At 39.0% G+C, this 19081-nt stretch overlaps 1 protein-coding gene across 3 annotated transcripts in view; it reads left to right on the forward strand.

Annotated features, from left to right (window-relative positions):
- LOC134221922 (zinc finger RNA-binding protein) overlaps positions 1-19081 on the forward strand; it is a 49847-nt gene that overhangs the window by 24493 nt on the left and 6273 nt on the right. For all 3 annotated transcript variants that reach the window (XM_062701087.1, XM_062701085.1, XM_062701086.1), the window contains 4 exons: positions 609-1086; positions 1168-2240; positions 2311-2538; positions 6326-6441. In XM_062701087.1, the coding sequence (XP_062557071.1) occupies positions 609-1086; positions 1168-2240; positions 2311-2538; positions 6326-6441 (1895 nt within the window). The remainder of the gene's footprint in view (positions 1-608; positions 1087-1167; positions 2241-2310; positions 2539-6325; positions 6442-19081) is intronic.

Raw genomic sequence — 19081 nt, forward strand, 5'->3', positions numbered from 1 at the left:
ATAGTAGTTTTTATCGCCTATCCCCGGCGATCGCTGTGTTGATCTGTTGAGGCCACTTCTCTCCTTATCGCTAGCCTCACCATCATCACCACTTTTTTTGTAGTAAATTGTGTGCATCATTTCGATTCCTACGAGTAGAGTATTAGCTGTGAGGGGATTAACGGTTAGGGGACATCATATTACCCACTTCACTGACACCGAGCCTGATGATATGAACAGATTTACTCCGTTATGAACCACGATTAGGTATCTGTATCTTCATCAGTACCCGCTAAGGTGCGGAGGACGACGGAGGTCCTTCGTAGCTTAGTAGGGAAAGCATCTGTCTAGCGTACTGGTTTCGTGGGTCAAACCCCACCGAAAGGAGCGGTTTCCTTCCAATACCTTTTCCGAACTAAATCTACTACATATTGTGCATATGCTTAATCGAGTTTCAGTCATAATGACTAATTTCCGGTGGCTTAATACCCGGCATATAGGCAATTAACTTCGAATGTATTGATCAGTATCTCCTTGAAAGGGGGTGTGGGGGGCTTTGGTTATCTATGTGAAACACCACAAATGCATAATTGTTAGATCTTCACATGGTCAATTTGTTTTGTCCACAGCAACAGCAACTGCTACTTACGATTACGGGTACGGTCGTACAACCCAAACGTACGACACCAGCAAGACGTATTATCAGCAAGCGGGAGCAACCGCGGGATACGCCGCTGCCCCGACCGCATACGATACATCGGCAACAGGAACCGCCAAGGTTATAAACTTTCAGCCGGCCACGCAAGTCACGTACGGCGCTCAGCCAACTCGTGGTACAATCCAAACGGCGAAGGCCACTACCGCACAGTACACGGGGCAACCGACTGCATACGTACCGCAAACTACTGGTTACTCTCACACAGTAACCACGGTCAATACCGCTCCGAAGCCGGCAGCCACGGCCCAGACCGTGGGCCAGACCGCCAACTATTCAGGCTACGAATCGGCCCTGTACAGCGCTGCTACCATGTATGTTGCTCAACAGCAAAATAATAAAAGTAACAACGCCGTCGGAGGCCAACAAGGAACCGGTGGTGGATGGCATGGGTAAGTTTACTTATTAATTGTTTGTAATGAAATTCTTTAACTACGAAAGACTATATTTTGAAATCTTTCTAACTTTCTCAGTTACAAAAAAGGGCCAATGGGAATACATCCGTTCAAGAACCGTAACAAGCCTCCTCCAAAGCCCCAACCAATTCATTACTGCGATGTGTGCAAGATTAGCTGCGCCGGCCCCCAGACTTATCGGGAACATTTGGAAGGCCAGAAGCACAAGAAGCGCGAACTTTTGTTGAAGCAAGCAACCGAACCAGGAACAGCTACACCGGCACGTCCTCCAAACAGTCTGCACTGCGATCTATGCGACGTGACATGCACCGGAAACGATGCCTATGCTGCTCACGTTCGCGGTGCTAAACATCAGAAGGTTGTCAAGTTGCACACCAAACTTGGAAAGCCAATTCCGGCGTGTGAACCGGCACCGAACTCCGAGGAGAAGAAGGATGGGCTCGATGGAGATGAAACCGATGAATCGGTTAAGCCTGTTGGAAGCGAGTACATTGAAGAAATCAAGGATGACGAAGGCAAACTGGTCAGTTTCAGTTGCAAGTTGTGCGAATGCAAATTCAATGATCCGAACGCAAAGGAGATGCACATGAAGGGACGTCGTCACCGATTACAGTACAAGAAGAAGGTCCAGCCAGATCTGTTCGTAGATATTAAGCCCACTTTAAAACAGAAAAAGATGGCAGAAGCTCGTGCTCATCGTCAGGCAATGCAGGAGGAATATTGGAACCGTCGACGCATGGCAGAAGCAGAAATGGACGATGGTGATCACGGAATGCGTCAGTTCGGACGGCATCCGTTCTTCGGAATGCTGCCGGGTCGTCGTCCGGAATCGTCTGATGATCGTCACGTTGTAGCACGTCATGCCGATATTTATCCAAAGGAAGAGGAGCTCCAGACAATTCAGCGCATTGTTTCACACACGGAAAGAGCTTTGAAATTGGTCTCCGACGCAATGACAACTGGCGTTGTCAAGGATGAGAAGAAGGATTCACCTTCCGACAAAAACAACGGCAAAGGTGACGAACAGAACAAGGGTGATGCTAATCAAATGATTTCCTTCCACAAGGAAACCGAGGGTAACAATGTTCGTCTGCTGAAGGGTGTGATGCGCGTTGGCTTGCTTGCAAAGGGTAAACGATTCAAATCTTGCTCCCTGTTACTCATCTTCCTAATGATATAATTTATTTTTTCGATTTGTAGGACTTCTTCTACATGGCGATAACACAGTTCAACTCGTTGTACTATGTGCAGAAAAGCCCACGACCTCTCTATTAAAACGCGTCGTAACCGAACTTCCGATCCAGCTCAAGAAGGTTGCCGAGGAGCAAAAGTACACCGTGACGATGGCTCCAGTCGAGGGCGCCGTTCTGGTGTCGGATGGTACTATCACGGTGAAAATCTCACTCACATCGCCGCTGCTCCGCGAAGGTAAGCACCGTTCAGTTATTTCATGGCATACGCTAATTTCCTTTTATTCGCTTATCATCGGCCAGAAGACAAATCACGATTTCGAGTTACCAGTTTCAATGATATCGTTCTGCTGCGGGCCAAAGCCCGAATTGTTTCGTTGGGTTCGAAAATAGCCTAAGACTGTTAGTTGTTTGATCCCGAAATAGGAAATTGGTGTTTCGAAATCGGACGAACTTCCGTTTAACTTGCGAAGGAAATTAGGGAAAGTTTAGTTAGCCTTCCTATTTCAAAGCAGCTCGGCAATATTTTCAGTTGCGTATGAAGTTTTGTTCTAGGTTTTTATGTAGATCAATTCCGTTACAATTTTTGTTCTAGCATTTCGAGTGGGCTGGAAACTAAAGTCAATTAATAAACTGGTTAGAAGCAAACTACCCATGATGAACATCTGGGATGGCATTGAGCGTTTGGCTGATTGGTGTCTCTCTGAATTGCATGCATTGACTTCATTTACAGAGGCGCAACTCTTTCGAATATTAGTATTATGAAAGAGGGCTACCTTAATTGGCATAATGCCATTTGTCATAAACACCATTTGAATCATTTGTTTGAGACTTCTTTAGAGACTCATTAGACTTATTTCGAGACGGAACCATCTGTTCATTTGTCTAAATCCAGACAAACGTATGTCTCAAAAAAGAGGGAAGGCCTTATGGCATAAAGCCGTTTGGCATAACGGGTTAAATGCCTATGGGCCATTCGTCATAAAGTGTTTGGTACCTCCATTAAAGTAAAAGTCTATTTTTCTGTGGGGTAAGTTGGGTCAAACAGCGGGGCAGAATGGGTCAATGGTCACCTTTGAATTCTGCAATTTATATTGTTTTTATCCACGATATTAAATTACACCTACATCGATAGATCTGCCAATAAATTTGTTGAATAAAAGAGTTTTTAGACTTTTGATGAAAAAATAGCCTTACACTCAAAAATAAGTAAGCACTTATCCGGAATAAGGCGAAGAGTGTATGATTCCCTACACATTTGCCCGGAATGCTTAATTTTTTTTTAAAGAAAATGCAATCATTTTCTCTACAGTCGACTCTACATCTCGATAGTAAAGGGATTATTAAGATAGGAAGAGACCGAGGAATGAAAGAATGATTGGAGTGGGTACTCATTGTAGGGGGCAACCCGTTTGGCATAAAGTCATTTGGCATAAAGTCATTTGGCATAAAGCCGTTTGGTATAACGGTCATTTGGCATAATAGTCGTTTGGCATAACGCAATGAAAATGATCCTATTTTCATATTGTTTACGCAACTTAAAGCGAGACTTCAACATAGACTTCTTGATATAGACAATAAAGAAGGCGCATTCACCGAACAAACGCGTGCTTTAAAAGAAGGCATCATTCTTCTGCATTATCCCGCGTAATTTAAAGAGAAGGGATGATCTCCCCTTTTGCATTGCTTTGAACAAACGTATGCTTTAAAAGAAGGCATCAACTCTTTTGCATTATCGTGAGCAATCGCGTAATTTAAAAGAGGGAATGATCTTCTTTTTTGCATTGCTCCGAACAAACACGTGCTTTAAAAGAAGGCATCATCAACTCTTTCGCATTATCCCGAGCAATCGCGTAAATTAAAAGAAGGAATAATCTCCTCCCTTTTTGCATTGCACTGAGCAAATGCAGGCTTTAAAAGAAGGCAGCATCAATTATTTTGCATTATCGCGAACAATCGCGTAATTTAAAAGAAGGAATGATCTTCTTTTTTGCATTGCTCCGAACAAACGCGTGCTTTAAAAGAAGGCATCATCAGCTCTTTAATATTATCCCGAGCTATTGCGTTATTTTAAAGGAGTAGTCTCCCCTTTCGCATTGCACCGAGCAAACGGTGTAACTATTCTCAAAGAATTGTAATTTTTCTGAGTATATATTATTTTCAATCAATTATGCCAAATTAGTTTATGCCAAATGGCGTACCCCCTTATTGTAGTACTAGATCGATAAAAGCTCATTCTCGTTGCTATGAAAAACGACAACACAAATGTTATTTCTTGTTTTTGATGAGTTTTTTATTACCCCAAGATGGTCTAGTAGGCTAGAAATTTGGATATAGGTATCGACGGAGAGTGCATCTTGAACAAAATATGACCAGAACACTCATCGAGATAGAGAGATATCGAATTAGGGGCGAGGTCATCGAAATGTAGAAATCAGAAATGTGGATTGAAAGGACTGAGAAAACCATCGACATAGGGGGACATATCGAGATGTAGAGAGTGGACTATATTATTTTTTTCTGGGCCACTGTACATTCAGGGTAATTGCATTCTGGGGTAAAGTTTTCTGGAAAAGTATTTTAGAATCGCAAAAATACTATCCAAAGTTAAATTTTCTATTTCGTTCTTCCATACAAATTCCTGCACATACATAGGTAAAAGATGACTCTACTACGCTACTCTTTGTAAAAGATGGCCCCATTTTTTTATTTACGGGTTTCTATAGTTTTGAAAACTACGTCTAACATAGAATTGATCTACATAATACCTACAAAAAAACTTCACCATGAAAACTAGAAGGTCGTTGTTCTGCTGCTCTTCCTCCCCTCATTTTGTTAATGTTGTCGATGATAACCTAATAATGGATGGATTGCCAAGAACCTGCACCCGGGAAAGTCTACCAAATCCGATGGGCATGCATATAAGAAGCAACACATGCACAGACGATAGCCGTAGGAAAGCGCGATCAAAATAGTTTAATCGATAACATGTCATACCATACGGAACTCAGCGGAAGCAGTCATTTCGTTATTATTTGAGTTGTCGTTGGCAGTAGAACTGCCGGTGAATACGAGTGTTTATTAGCGCATCTCCATTCGGTATATGAAACATTTGTTCCTGATTGCATGAAGTTCGGTGCACTCAACTTTCCGTATGGTAAGACTTGAATGTGGATTGAACTATTTTTCGCGGCATGCTTGTTATATCAATGGAGAGCAAACTATCAGAACCGAAAATAAGTTTGTTGAAAACCGTTGACAGTATCCTGCCGCTAACACCGAATGCAATGGAGGATAACTATTCTCTAAAACTGTGTAGCTAGAAACACAATCATACACCGACAAGTGCAGCAGAGGAAAAACAAGCAAACTGGATGTCATCATCAGTGTGTTGTCCAATGTACCGTGTCAGCCTTTGTGTTATTCTGCGTATTTCCTCCAATGAGATGACATCCAGTGTTGGTGTTTCGATGATGATGCATTAATGGGCCCTTTAAGATATATCAATCGACATATAAGAAACCAAACCAGTGCTTCATGGATTAGCTAGGTGCACATAAATCTAGCCAGACAGTACTTCTCAATCACCAACCACGGAACTAACGAATGCAATGAACCTGGATATAAGACAACTTTCGTACAGCTTCCAACAGTTCTAAACCTCAGTAAACAGGATTTTTGACCATCTCTATGTTTCCCTTATTCCCGATTGTTATTTCTATGAACGATTAATGGTAGTTATCGCATGTTGGCGCGATCAACTACAAAATTCACATGCCTCAAATTTGTAGCCACACTTTCCCAAATCCACACGCAGATGACTATCATTGATCCTATTAATGTGAAATTCAAACAACGAAACAAATGATCTCTCCTAGTGATTTGTCTTTTGTGCTCAAGGTTGCAAAAGAAACGAATGGTCAAACACCCTGTCAATAATCGAATCCCTTCTTCTTTTTTATGTTACTTCTTTCTCGAAAAAATAAAAACTGAAACCAATTTTAAAACCACTGAAAAATACACAGAAGCAAACAGTACCACCGCAAACGAGCAAGTCAACAAGCAGAGCTCGGAAGATTTACTGCCACGAGAGCCCTGTCTTCAGGCACTTGCCGCCCTACGACACGCGAAATGGTTCCAGGTTTGTGTAATTGAAAACATTACTCATTATACTATTATTTCTTTTGTATCCACGTACACATCTATTAACTCGTAAGTCAAACGTTTGTCACCAACGGAGATTATTCTTTATTTGGATCATTTTTTTCTACTGTGAGCTGTTGAATTTAGCTTGAGAAGTATTCTACGAATTGAAGACACGTATTTCACTGTAGTACATTGCTTAGGTTGTGTTGTGCCATTGTCTTCAACGACAGATATTAGGAGACAATCTCAAATTTCATGGAACTAGCTGACAGCTATCATATTTGAATCGCCTCCTTGTAGTGATTGAAAGAGTTTTGTGGCTCTCATTTATCGTCGTTCATTTTCATTTGATGGCGAATTCTGCAACCCTTGCTCTAGAAACTTCTATGGATATATCTCGGGTACTTATTCAAAAGGACGTATGTGATTTTGTAAGCAAAGATTCAAACGTCGATTTGTCCAATCTGATTGCACTCCCACGCAAACCAACACCACTAACAGGTAGCCGAAGCCTCCCCCTATCTGTCTATGGTGATGGTTTGCGTGGGAGGGCTATCAGATCGGACAAATCGACGTTTACATCGTTGTTTACGAAATCACATACGTCCTTTTGAATAAGTACCCGAGATATATAATTGGTTGCGATCGGTTTTGTACCAAGCTAAGTCAACTGCATTGGTAGCAGGGATGCCAGATTTGAAGACATGTCTTCAATTTGAAGACATTTGAATCTCTGTGAAGACATTTATTTCATGAAGACATTTTGAAGACTTTTCAAAATATTTGAAGACTTATCTTCCTACTTAAAGGTACTTGAAGACAATCAATAAGCTAGTGATAAACTAAATTTTAAAATTTAAAAATCACTTATATAAAGGAGAAAAAAAAACAATCAATAAGCCTGTGAACAGAAAATATAATTTGATTACTAACTTATAAATTCTGCGACTTCTATATGCAGAGAATATAAATATTACAAAAGTTATACATAATAAACTAATGTCCCGGGCTAAAAATTTTAAACGTCAAAACACATGGACAAGGTTGATAACTGCAACACATTTTAGATGTCAAACGGGCTTTTTTTAGATGTGTACTGGTTCAAAAATTGCGATTACAGCATTTTCCTAGGTAGCGGTAGCATTTTCGACGTGTCTCTTAAAAAGGTATTTCGATCATTGCATCAGAACGCAATTTAATCTAAACGGCAAAAAAGACAGAATTCTACAATGACTTGATTAAATCTATTCAACTGTTGGGCTAGAACCATTTTTTTTTAATTTCTTCATAATTCATCTGATCTTTTCGGCACAGAGAAACAGACGTCTCACTTAGAACAAAATGCAATCAAAATCATCGTCACGGAAGCATTGCCTTCCAATGCCAAAATCACTGAGTGTGGCCAAGCCGCAACCAAATGGTGGTGGTGCGCAAAAGTCAAACACTAGCAAAATCGATCGAAGCGCCATAGGGGGTCGATTAACCACCTACAAAAAAAATCAACCGTTGAAAAGGTGAACGATGGAACGATGAGTAAGACGTCTGTTTCTCTGTGTAATCGGTATTTCCAGAATACCCGTCGAGAATAAAAATAGATGTTCAAGAACTCTTAGAATCTTCTGTGAGTTTTAGAAATAATTTTAAGTGAAAATTCGTTTTCAAAAATAATTTCCGTGAAATAAGGAGAATTTTGCATGAAAATTCTGGGGAATTTCTCGTAATGAAGGAATTACTCCAAAATTTAAACGGGAGATTCATCTCAATTTCCACAAGATTTTGTCTATGTTCTTGCGGGGAAATCATCTGAACTCCCACAATGAATTTTTTTTTCATTTCCACAAGAAATTTGTCTTAATTTTCGTGGGATCCATTCCGGATTTGTATTTGAAATTTTAGGGAAGTCTCTTCGGATTTTCCATGTACCACATTTTTACAGAAAGTTCTAAATTTCAACAGGAAATTATTTTCAATTTTCTCAGTAAATTTCCTTTAGTTTCCAAGTTCGAAAATTCTTACGAATGTCGACAAGAAATTGAAATTGTTCTGGTGCTGAATGGCTACAATTGCCACGGTAAATAATTTGATGAAAAAATCAGAGAAATTTCTTAAACAAATCCGTCAGAGTTTTTTTTTAAAGACTCAGTAGAAAGTTCAGGGGACACTCGTTACACTTTCTCGTTGAATTCTTCCTTGAATTCCTTTGGTATATTTTCTAGAAATATCTTTAGAAACTCTTCTCCAGATTTTTATCTGAGAATCCTTCTAAGAATTTCTCCAGTAAAGCCCTATCTGGAATTCTTTCTGAAATTCCTCCAGGAATTCGTCCGCAAATTCCTTCAGAGATTTTTCAGAAAATTTCTCCAGAAATTCGTTTAGCAATATTTCTAGGAGCTCCTCCATAAGTTCGTCCAGAAATTTCTCCGTAGGATCCTCGCTGAAAATACCTCCAGTCGTTTCTCCAGTCGTTCCTACACACATTGTTTCTTTCACGACTTCATTCACCAGTTTTTCCAGAAATGCCTGCAGACATTCGTTAGGAAATTCTTCCAAAAATCCCCTTGGAAGTTTCTCCAGGAATTCCTCTTGATGATTCTTCAAGAATGTTGCCGAAAGATTCTCCAATAATATCTCTGAAATTATTGTTTCGGAAATTCCTGCAACAATACCTCAGGAAGTTCCTCCAAAAAGTTGTGCAGAAGTTCCTCCGGAAGTTTCTTCAAGGAGTTCCACTGCAAATCCTTTCAGTAATTGCTCAGGAAAATCCTTCAGGAATTCCTCAGAAAAATCCTTCACGAATTCTTCGGGAAAATCCTTCAGTAATTCCTCCTGAAAATTCTCCTGCAATTCCTCCGCAAGTTCCATTCCATTCCAAATCGTGGGTGGCTATACAATGCTCAATTGAGCAATCTACTGTATATTTTCGCAAATAGGTACTTGGGATTAGTACCTTTTCCTATACAGTAGCAGTTGTATACCTGGCCCCGTCCTTACAATCACGGAAGGAAGGGAAGGAATGTTAGTTCAACATCTACTAGTGAAGATGCAGGGAACCCATACTACCTTCATAGATGTCTCGGGAAGGAAAATTTGTGTTAGTGGGTAAGGTGAATAATAGGGAGCTCTATTCGACAATATAGAGCGTTTGTCAATAACAGTATATGCTGAAAAAAATATTAAAATATATTCATCAATTTACTTACGAACCGTCCAAAGGAGGACAAAGTAACCTGAAATTTACAAATGTTTCGCATTATATACAAAACACGTTCAACCGCACACTTATTCACCGAACATTAAAATCAGAACCAAAAACTCGGAAAAACTCGGCCGCGCTATGCAAAACACCAAAATTTCGGCGAATCGCACGATCGTTCTGCCGTCCGAAACAAGAGCCAACACGCACTGAACCAATTAACTTTATTACCGGCCGCGCAATGCAAAGCACAAAATTTCGACAAATCGCGCGATCGTTCTGCCGTCCGAAACAGTCAGGAGTTTATCCTGAAGTTTCTTCACAAATTCTTCCAGAAATTTCTTCAGAAAATCTTGTGGAAGTTTCTTCAAGTCTTTCAGGGAATTCTTAAAAAAGAAACTCAGAAGAATTCCACATGGAAATTCAGTTAAAAAACTCAAAGGTGCAGCCCAATCGGGTTGTACGCAAAGGTGACGTAGGACTACGTAGCTATTCGAAATTGATAGTATTTGCCATAATAATTTGTGTCGTTTTATTTACATTGAGCTAACTGCTCGGAGGCCAACTGAATCAAGAAGTCGAATAGTTGTTCCCAGTTGGATGGACTTTGAGTCTCTTACCGTGGAATTAACATGACTCATTGGCCGCTGAAGCCACTCGACTGGCTTTCAGTCGGGGACATCACAATCCGTACTTTGCCACTAACGCTTACATCGCTGGCGAAAACCAAAAGCTGCATATAAATAAATTTGCGTTTGATTTCACGCCACTTCTGATTCTGCTTATTTCTCCTTTATTTCGGTCATTTTTGAGGATGGTGTCCTCCAAAAAGGTTTTTATGCAAACAAAAGAAGGTTGATCCGACAATCCGAACTTTCTTTAAAGTGCAAAACTCAATCGTAACTAGCAAATTTGATTGCGCGGCGGAGGGAGATGATGCAATTAATTTGAACGGGTGGAATCACTAACAGCAACCAAGCTACCACGCAAACCCGATGCCGCCGAAACAATCCATTTTCGCAATAAACTCTTTCTTTCCTTAAAATGCTGGTCCTGAGAAGAACCAATTTTATTTACCCAATGCGGCTTTCCAATAACTAACTGCATCCAAACACTTGACAGCACCTTGCGTTGAAATTGTCCGACCGCCGACCGCCTTCGTGCTGCTGTGTCCGCTCCGCTGCATCGAATGTCGAACCACTCTTTGTGGAATCCCGATCAAAATGGCTCGCGCGCGCCGAACAGCAGCTTTCTTGTATTTAATAAATTAAGCCCGTTAGCCCCACCCCTTTGTGATCTGATATGGGTGTAAATAAAATGTGCACTCATAACGATTAATGGAGGGGGGGCTAATGGAATTACTTCATTAGATATAAGAAAGCTGCGCGCGAGCCATTTTGATCGGGATTCCGCAGCAGACAACGGACCTTTCGGAGAATGACAAATTCCAAGAATCATATGAAACTTTCTCGCAAGATTCTGAATTTGGTTATGAGATGTTGTTTATCTAAGATGCGTATTGTTGCGAGGAATGACAACAGAAATTTGACTCAATACGAAGTTTCTTCATATTACAAAAATTATCTTTCGGCATCTGTCTGTCCGAGCGACGTTCACCGATGGGTGGTTGCTGTAGATAGTTTCCACTGAGGTGGCGTCTTCATTGATTTTATACAAAAGAAGGTTGATCCGACTATCCGAAATAAACTTTCTTCAAAGTACAAAACTCAATCGTAGATAGAGGATTTGATAGCGCGTTGGAGGGAGATGATGTAGTGAATTTTAATGGATGGAATCACTAACAGCAACCAAGCTACCACGCCAAACCCGATGCCACCGAAACAGTCCATTTTCGCAATTAACTCTTTCTTTTCATAAAATGTTGGTCCTGAGAAGAACCAATTTTCTTTTCCCAATTCCCATTCCAATAACTAACTGCATCCAATCGCTTGTCGACACCTTGCGTTGCAACTGTCCGACCGCCACTTGATGATTTTTCGCTAAGCCTCTAAAGGTTGAAATAAATTTTCAGCATTGCCACACTGCCACCCACTTCGTGCTGCTGTGTCCGCTCCGCTGCATCGAATGTCGAACCGCTCTCTGTGGAATCCCGATCAAAATGGCTCGCGCGCGCCGAACAGCAGCTTTCTTGTATTTAATAAATTAAGCCCGTTAGCCCCGCCCCTTTGTGATCTGATATGGGTGTGAATATAATGTGCACTCATAACGATTAATGAAGGGGCGGGGCTAATGGAATTACTTCATTAGATATAAGAAAGCTGCTTTTCGGCCCGCACGAGCCATTTCGATCAGGATTCCGCAGACAACGGACCATTCGGAGAATGACAAATTCCAAGAATCCTATGAAATTTTCTCGCAAGATTCTGAATTTGGTTATGAGATGTTGTTTATCCAAAATGCGTATTGTTGCGAGGAATAACAGCAGAAATTTGACTCAAGACGAAGTTTCTTCATATTACCAAACATTATCTCTTGGCATCTGTTTGTCCGAGCGACGTTCACCGATGGGTAATTGCTGTAGAAAGTTTCCACTGAGGTGGCGTCTTCATTGATTTTATACAAAAGCCACCATTTTATACAAAAGAAGGTTGATCCGACTATCCGAAATAAACTTTCTTCAAAGTGCAAAACTCAATCGTAAATAGCGAATTTGATAGCGCATCGGAGGGAGATGATGTAGTGAATTTTAATGGATGGAATCACTAACAGCAACCAAGCTACCACGCCAAACCCGATGCCACCGAAACAGTCCATTTTCGCAATTAACTCTTTCTTTTCATAAAATGTTGGTCCTGAGAAGAACCAATTTTCTTTTCCCAATGCTCCTTTCCAACTAACTGACACCACAATTTGTAATAAATTTTCAGCATCGGCACTGGCGGTGCGGGATCGCCACAGTGCTATTTTTATGGTCAACCCTTTCTTCATATGAAATGCTGGTTCGTTGAGGTTGAATGATCTGCAGCAACACATCGAGCACCACCACCAATGCGATGGATTTTCTTTGAAAATGTTATTAGCGCCTCCGTGATGCTGTGTCCGCTCCGCTGCGATCGCTTTGATGCGTCTGCTCTGCGTAAAATCTTGTTCAAACTGAGGATTAGATCCAAACCCGCAAGTGATTGATTTTTGATGTCTGTGCTAGTGATGCATGTACGTGATTGGTTAGTTTACCTATTTCTAAACTTTTTATCAATTATCGATAATAAATAGTTAAAAAATAGTATTTTCATACAAATACAAAGAAGCGTTGACTCATCCTTGATCAAATGGTCCAAAAAAATTGAAAATCCATCGAGAAACGGCGAAGATATTAAAGTTTAAAGTCTATCATATTTTCGTGACTGTCCCAGATTTTCGCAATCGTAAAGTGTACCCTAATATAGATAACACAGACGTAGTCCTACGTCAAAAATCCGCCCTTACTCGTGAAGATTTGAAGGAATATTCTCTTGAATTCTAACAATTTGAGTGTTAAAAAATAAATGCTAACAAAAACAAGGAGATGCTTGAAATTACAAACCTGTTGGATTTTGAAATTTCTCACTGATTATCGTAACTTTGATATTGAAGACATTTGAAGACATTTTTACTCGACTGTGAAGACATTTGAAAATATCCCCTGGCATCCCTGATTGGTAGATCAATTGCTCTGAACTTCAGAACGCTTTAGATTTGGAACACACATCACGGGATTTCAAATAATGTGCATAGATTAAAGAGATCTGTACGGACATGATGAGTTGCTTTTAGTTTTGTACCACGCATAGTAGATCTGGTAAACCAATCCAAAATCTAGAAAAATTTAAGGACCTCTAGGGTATCTGATTCGAGAATAATTAAATAGTAAATCATCATACGCATAAGTTTTTGAGACATCATTTTTATCAAGCATCATTACTTTCTCATCAATCATATCGTATTCGGCATCAACGATAAAACTTTCGGTGGGTGGCTAATGTTGCCTTCTCTTGAACCTCTACATATCATGCTCTTATTAGCCCTCATTTCCAGCTTGATGTCGGTTTCCTCCATTTTCTCTAAGTGTTGTGCCATAAATATTGATGTCATCAGCGAATCCAAATAAACAGACTTAGTGAAAGTTGTGTCAATATCTGTTGCTAATTGCCTCCTACTAAGTTATGTTGTTTAGCAAGTGAAAAAGTCCATCCTTTTGCGATTTTGCAATAGATGAATGTATGATGTGTCGGCACGCTGTATTCGTAGCATTTCTTCAATATTTGTCGTATTTCAAAATTCTTGTCCGTGGTATAGCGTTCGCCCCTGCATCTCGCTTGGTAATGCCAGTTTCCAGGAGATTTAAATAAAGATTTTTGACTGTATATTCACAGGGTGTCTACTACATGGAAAACCTGTAATTATCAGGGAATTTCGCCCAACCTAGAATAATCAGGGAATTCCTGACACAATCACCCTAGTGGCATTTTGGTTTTATACTGGTTTTATAACACTCTTGTAGAATGAATTAGGGCCTTCTAGAGCGTTATAAATCTTAAAATATTACTTGGGCAGGGAAATTTCAATACCCGGTGATCATGAGCGAAATTCTCTCAAAAGATGAAAATGATCCATTACAATATTTGAATATATAAAACAATCCAATCTATTGAAAATGTATTGAACATTTATGGATCGTTGTTCCGTTTTATAGGCAAAAAAAAAACGTTTTGTCATCTTCAAAAGAATTCCTGGAGAATTTCCGAGGCTATTCTTGGAGAAATCTAGGAATTTATTCGGGAAATCAATTAGGGATTGCTTTGTAAATTCGTATGAGTATTCCCTCGGAAATTCTTCAGGAATATATTGAAGAACACAAAATTACTAAGGATTTTTCAAAGCAATTTCGGAGGGAACTTCCGAAGGAATTTCTGGATCAATTTTCCAAGGAATTTCCGGAGGATTTTTCAAAGAAATCACTAAAAGAGTGTCCAGTGATAAGTACCCGAAAAAATCCCGGTGTAATTTCAAAAGGAATTTCTGGGGGAATTCCCGTATGAACTCTTTAAAAAATTCCCAAAATCTGAAGGGATTTTTCTAAACATAATGTAAAAGGATTTGTGAATGAGAGAAAGTGAAAGTTTGTTTCTTGTCCGGTCGTGTTTCTCCAGTAAGCGGATCGGCCGGTCGTCGAAATTTGGTTTTGCTTTGTGCGGAAGGCAAAACGATCGGCCGGTCGCCGTAATTTTGTTCTGCTTTGCGCGGGTGAGTGAATAAATCAGAAAGTGAAAGTTTCAGACAGCGAGAGTGTTATTTCCCATCCCATAGATCGCATCACTTACCAAAGTGAATCCAGATAAATTATCCTTTGTAACTAAAACGATATCCTATCCCAAGACAATCGTGGAGATGCAGAGGTATACTCGGTCTCTAGTAGCAACGATAGTCGGACTAACAATCCTTCCCTTCCTATATGACCGTAAGAACGTGGCCGGCGCCGTTATTGACTTTAGATATTTGAGTTCCCGAAACGTGTACATTGAGAATGGGTAGCTAGTCCCAAGCCACATTTATTGAAAGATTTGTGAATGACTTTTTGGAAGAATGGATTTTCTAAACTATTTGCGAGATTTCGGCTTTCCAGTCTGAATATTTTTAGAACAACCGTTTCAAATCAGTTCCTAACTTTCGGCAAGTTTTTGTTTCCTCCATCAGGTGAAGCCGAAACTTTGGCACAGATCTTTAACGGTTCTAAAAGTATCCAGACTGAAAAGCCGAAAACTCGCAAATAGTTTAACATAAGCAGTCGAACTCTCAATTGACTAGGAATTCCTAAAGGTTTTCTCGAACAAATTCCTAAAAGATTTTCCAAAGAATTCTTCAAAGCAAAGAATTGAAGAAATTCTCGGAGGAATTTTTGAGGAAATTTTTATGGATATATATGTTACATTTTACATTTTCTAGGAATGTCCGAAGAAGTTACTGGAGGTATTTCCAAAGAAATACCTGGAAGGAATCTCTAAAGCAATTTTCGTAGGAATATCCGGAATAACTCCCCCAGGTGTTTTTTAAGTTTTCCTAAAAAAAATCCTGAATGAGTTCCTTAAAAATCCCAAGAAATTTCAATAGAATATCCGAAGGTATTTACTGCATTTCACTGAAGGTATTTATAAAGGCATAAGTAATAGAACATTAGTGGCGCGGTAACCATTGAAATTATTCTGCCAAAATATGCTTCAATAAGCTTAAGGCTTGTTCGCGACAAAATCTGGACACCCCGAAACACGTATAACTTTTGAAATACCTCATCAACGAGTGAAATACTTAATAATTCATATTTAATTTATAAGTATTACAAGTACTTAATCAATAATGGTGTCGAATGAAGAACAGGTTCAAAAATCAAATGTGTGCAGTCGCCATTAAAATCTAGGTATTCGGAAAATATTGAGTAATTCTCGCTGAAACCGGGCCACTATTTACACGAGGTTCTTAAAATGCCTAAATTTATATTCTTTCGAAAGCTTTCGGCAATCCGAGTTAAATTCTTCAGAAAGATGAACCCGTTAGTTATATGTACACGAAATCATTTTAACCCTTTATAAGGCAGTGGCAACTATATTGCCACCAACAAATAATATGTTTTTCTATTTATTAACAAGAGCTCTACTTATTATTTCACATGTAGTGACTTTATTTGCTTCCTAGTAACACCCCAGATGAATTTGAGCCATAAAAAAATTGAAATGTCAATTTGAGAACAGTTTTTGCCTTTCTCGTACAACAAAGTTGTACCAGAAGGCTATAATTTCACTCCAAAAGTGTGTATGTGTGTAGCCCATAAATTTTTTTTTTGTTAAACGCGTTTCATATAGAAGGGCTTGATAGATTCGAGGGCAACTGGTTTCATTCGACGGAGCAAATTTCCTAGTTGGACACTATTGTTTTAGTTTTTTAATAAATCAAGCAGTTTGGATTATATTTTTATTTTTTAATCAACAAAAACACAAATGCACATTGAATCATTAATCATTTTAGCCGTGGCGCAACCCACGGTAACCCACGGTAAGTAATTTTTAAGCAACGTACTAGAATTGCACCAAATCTTTTTACCGCCGAAATGTAGGCAATAAGTACTGCATTTACAACATTATTTCGAATTCAACATGTTGAATCGAGAAAGGCATCATCACCACCGGTGGATAAATCTGGGTTTTTACGAACATGTCGTAAGTTTCGAGTGGAAGAAGGATTTTCAGTTATAATTCGTTAAAAAAACGACAAAGATTTATTTTTTCCGGTTGGTATCAATTATTTTGAATCTCCTGTGTTAGATTACTACGTGATTAGCGTGAAAAAAGCTTTGCCTTTCTGTATATTTGGTTTTTGGATTTTTGACGAAATTGTATTTTTTTCCCAAGGGTCCCCCCTTGGGAGAAAAAACGTGAAAATTTTTTTTTCACTTATAATGCGTTTTCTGACTAGGACTCTTCACCAAAAAATGTAACGTACCTTGATTTGACTAATTCTACGTAAAACCAAATTTTTAAAAATCTTTTTATATTTTTGTTGTTGCCTGTTTTCCCGCTTGCCGGGCAGTGGCAACTATATTGCCACCAATGTTGTCCCGCTTCGCGGGCAGTGGCAACTATATTGCCACCAATTTTTCAATGTTTCTGAACTGTTTAATGTATAACAAACATACATTTGAGTTTAATACCATGTCAACATTGTGTCCTATTGTTGTTTTTGTTAATTTATTGTTTAGATTCGTCTGCCTTATAAAGGGTTAATGGACCTCTCGATTTTTGTCAATTCTTGACTCACCAAAACTATCATAACTCCAACATTTCTCAACCGATCGTAGAGATCAGCATATCGTTGGAAAGAGGAAGAGTGTATCCTCAATTTGCAATAGTAAAAATAGAAGCAGCCATATTGAATTTGGCCGCCATCTTGGATTTTTTTTGAAAACTATTTTTCCGCCAGGTTCGCAACCACCGATTTTGAATATTAATATATCGATGGAAAGCTTAGCTTATATTGTGCATTGTGTCAAAAAATCTCAGGTGTATGGTTTTTCTATCATTAGTTATGTACGATTTACCAAATTATTTTTAGAAGGCCCATCTGACCAAAGAACATTATTTTTTTGGTTAATTTGATACTACGACGTCAGTTCCTTGGTTTCATACACTATTATAAGCCAAATATGTTTCAAAAATGAAAAGCATATCTACTACAGTATTTCATTTGAAGGGCTCAAAAGTTTTGAGCATAACGGAGCCGTTGTCATACACCTGAGATTTTTTGACACAATGCACAATATAAGCTAAGCTTTCCATCGATGTATTAATATTCAAAATCGGTGGTTGCAAACCTGGCGGAAAAATAGTTTTCGAAAAGAAATCCAAGATGGCGGCCTAATTAAATATGGCTGCTTCTATTTTTAATATTGCAAATTGAGGATACACTCTTTCTCTTTCCAGCGATATACTGATCTCTACGATCGGTTGAGAAATGTTGGAGTTATGATAGTTTTGGTGAGTCAAAAATTGACAAAAATCGAGGGGTCCATTAAAATGATTTCGTGTATAACTAACGAGGGGTTTATCTTTCTGGAGAATTTAACTCGGATCCTTAATATACTTGCCGAAAGCTTTCGAAAGAATATAAATTTAGGCATTTTTAAGAACCTCGTGTAAATAGTGGCCTCTTGTTTTCATGTAAGCGCTGCTCATACAGTCTAGAAAAAGTCTAGAAACAACGAGAATGCCAAATAGTGTAACAAGAACGGATTTAAGAACCACTAGAAGGATAGGAAGGTGAAACAAGTACTACAGAAGAGGATACATCTTTCGGCACGAACTGCTTCTCGGGAAATTAAAATGTCACCAACTTTAGTGCATACATCGAAGCATCGACAAGGAATGAAGTCTTTTGAAGTGAAAACTGTGTCGAATAAATTGACTACATCGTTTTTTTTAATTCTCAATGTTGTGTGTCCAGATTTTGTCGCGAACAAGCCTCGATATCCTGTTTAGATTAAGCCAGTTATCGTAATATAAGGGGATTGACATCAAGTTTCTCTAGAAGAATTACCGGTTTTAAATTCAAAGCAATTCCTAATGATATTTCCGAAAGAATTCTTTCAACAAATTTTCAAAGAAATTCCTAAAGCAGCAATTTTAGAAGAATTTCTGAAGAAATCTGCAAAGTATTTTACAAAGGTATATACGAGGGATTTTCTTTTGAATCGATTTTTTTCTGCAAAAATGTATATACGGAACGTTTGTTTTTACCTGGAAAATAATTTAAAACACCTGGAAAAATCAGGGAATTTTGTTTTTACAGATACAGATGAATAGACACCCTATTCAGTGTCGGTTTCGCGAAATTCCGTTTTCCAACAATAACTCAATAAGTGAGTTTAGCTACCCAGCTGGCCGTTCAGAAGTTGACG

The sequence above is a fragment of the Armigeres subalbatus genome, chromosome 3 (genome assembly GCF_024139115.2).
Source record: "Armigeres subalbatus isolate Guangzhou_Male chromosome 3, GZ_Asu_2, whole genome shotgun sequence".
Lineage (NCBI taxonomy): Eukaryota > Metazoa > Arthropoda > Insecta > Diptera > Culicidae > Armigeres > Armigeres subalbatus.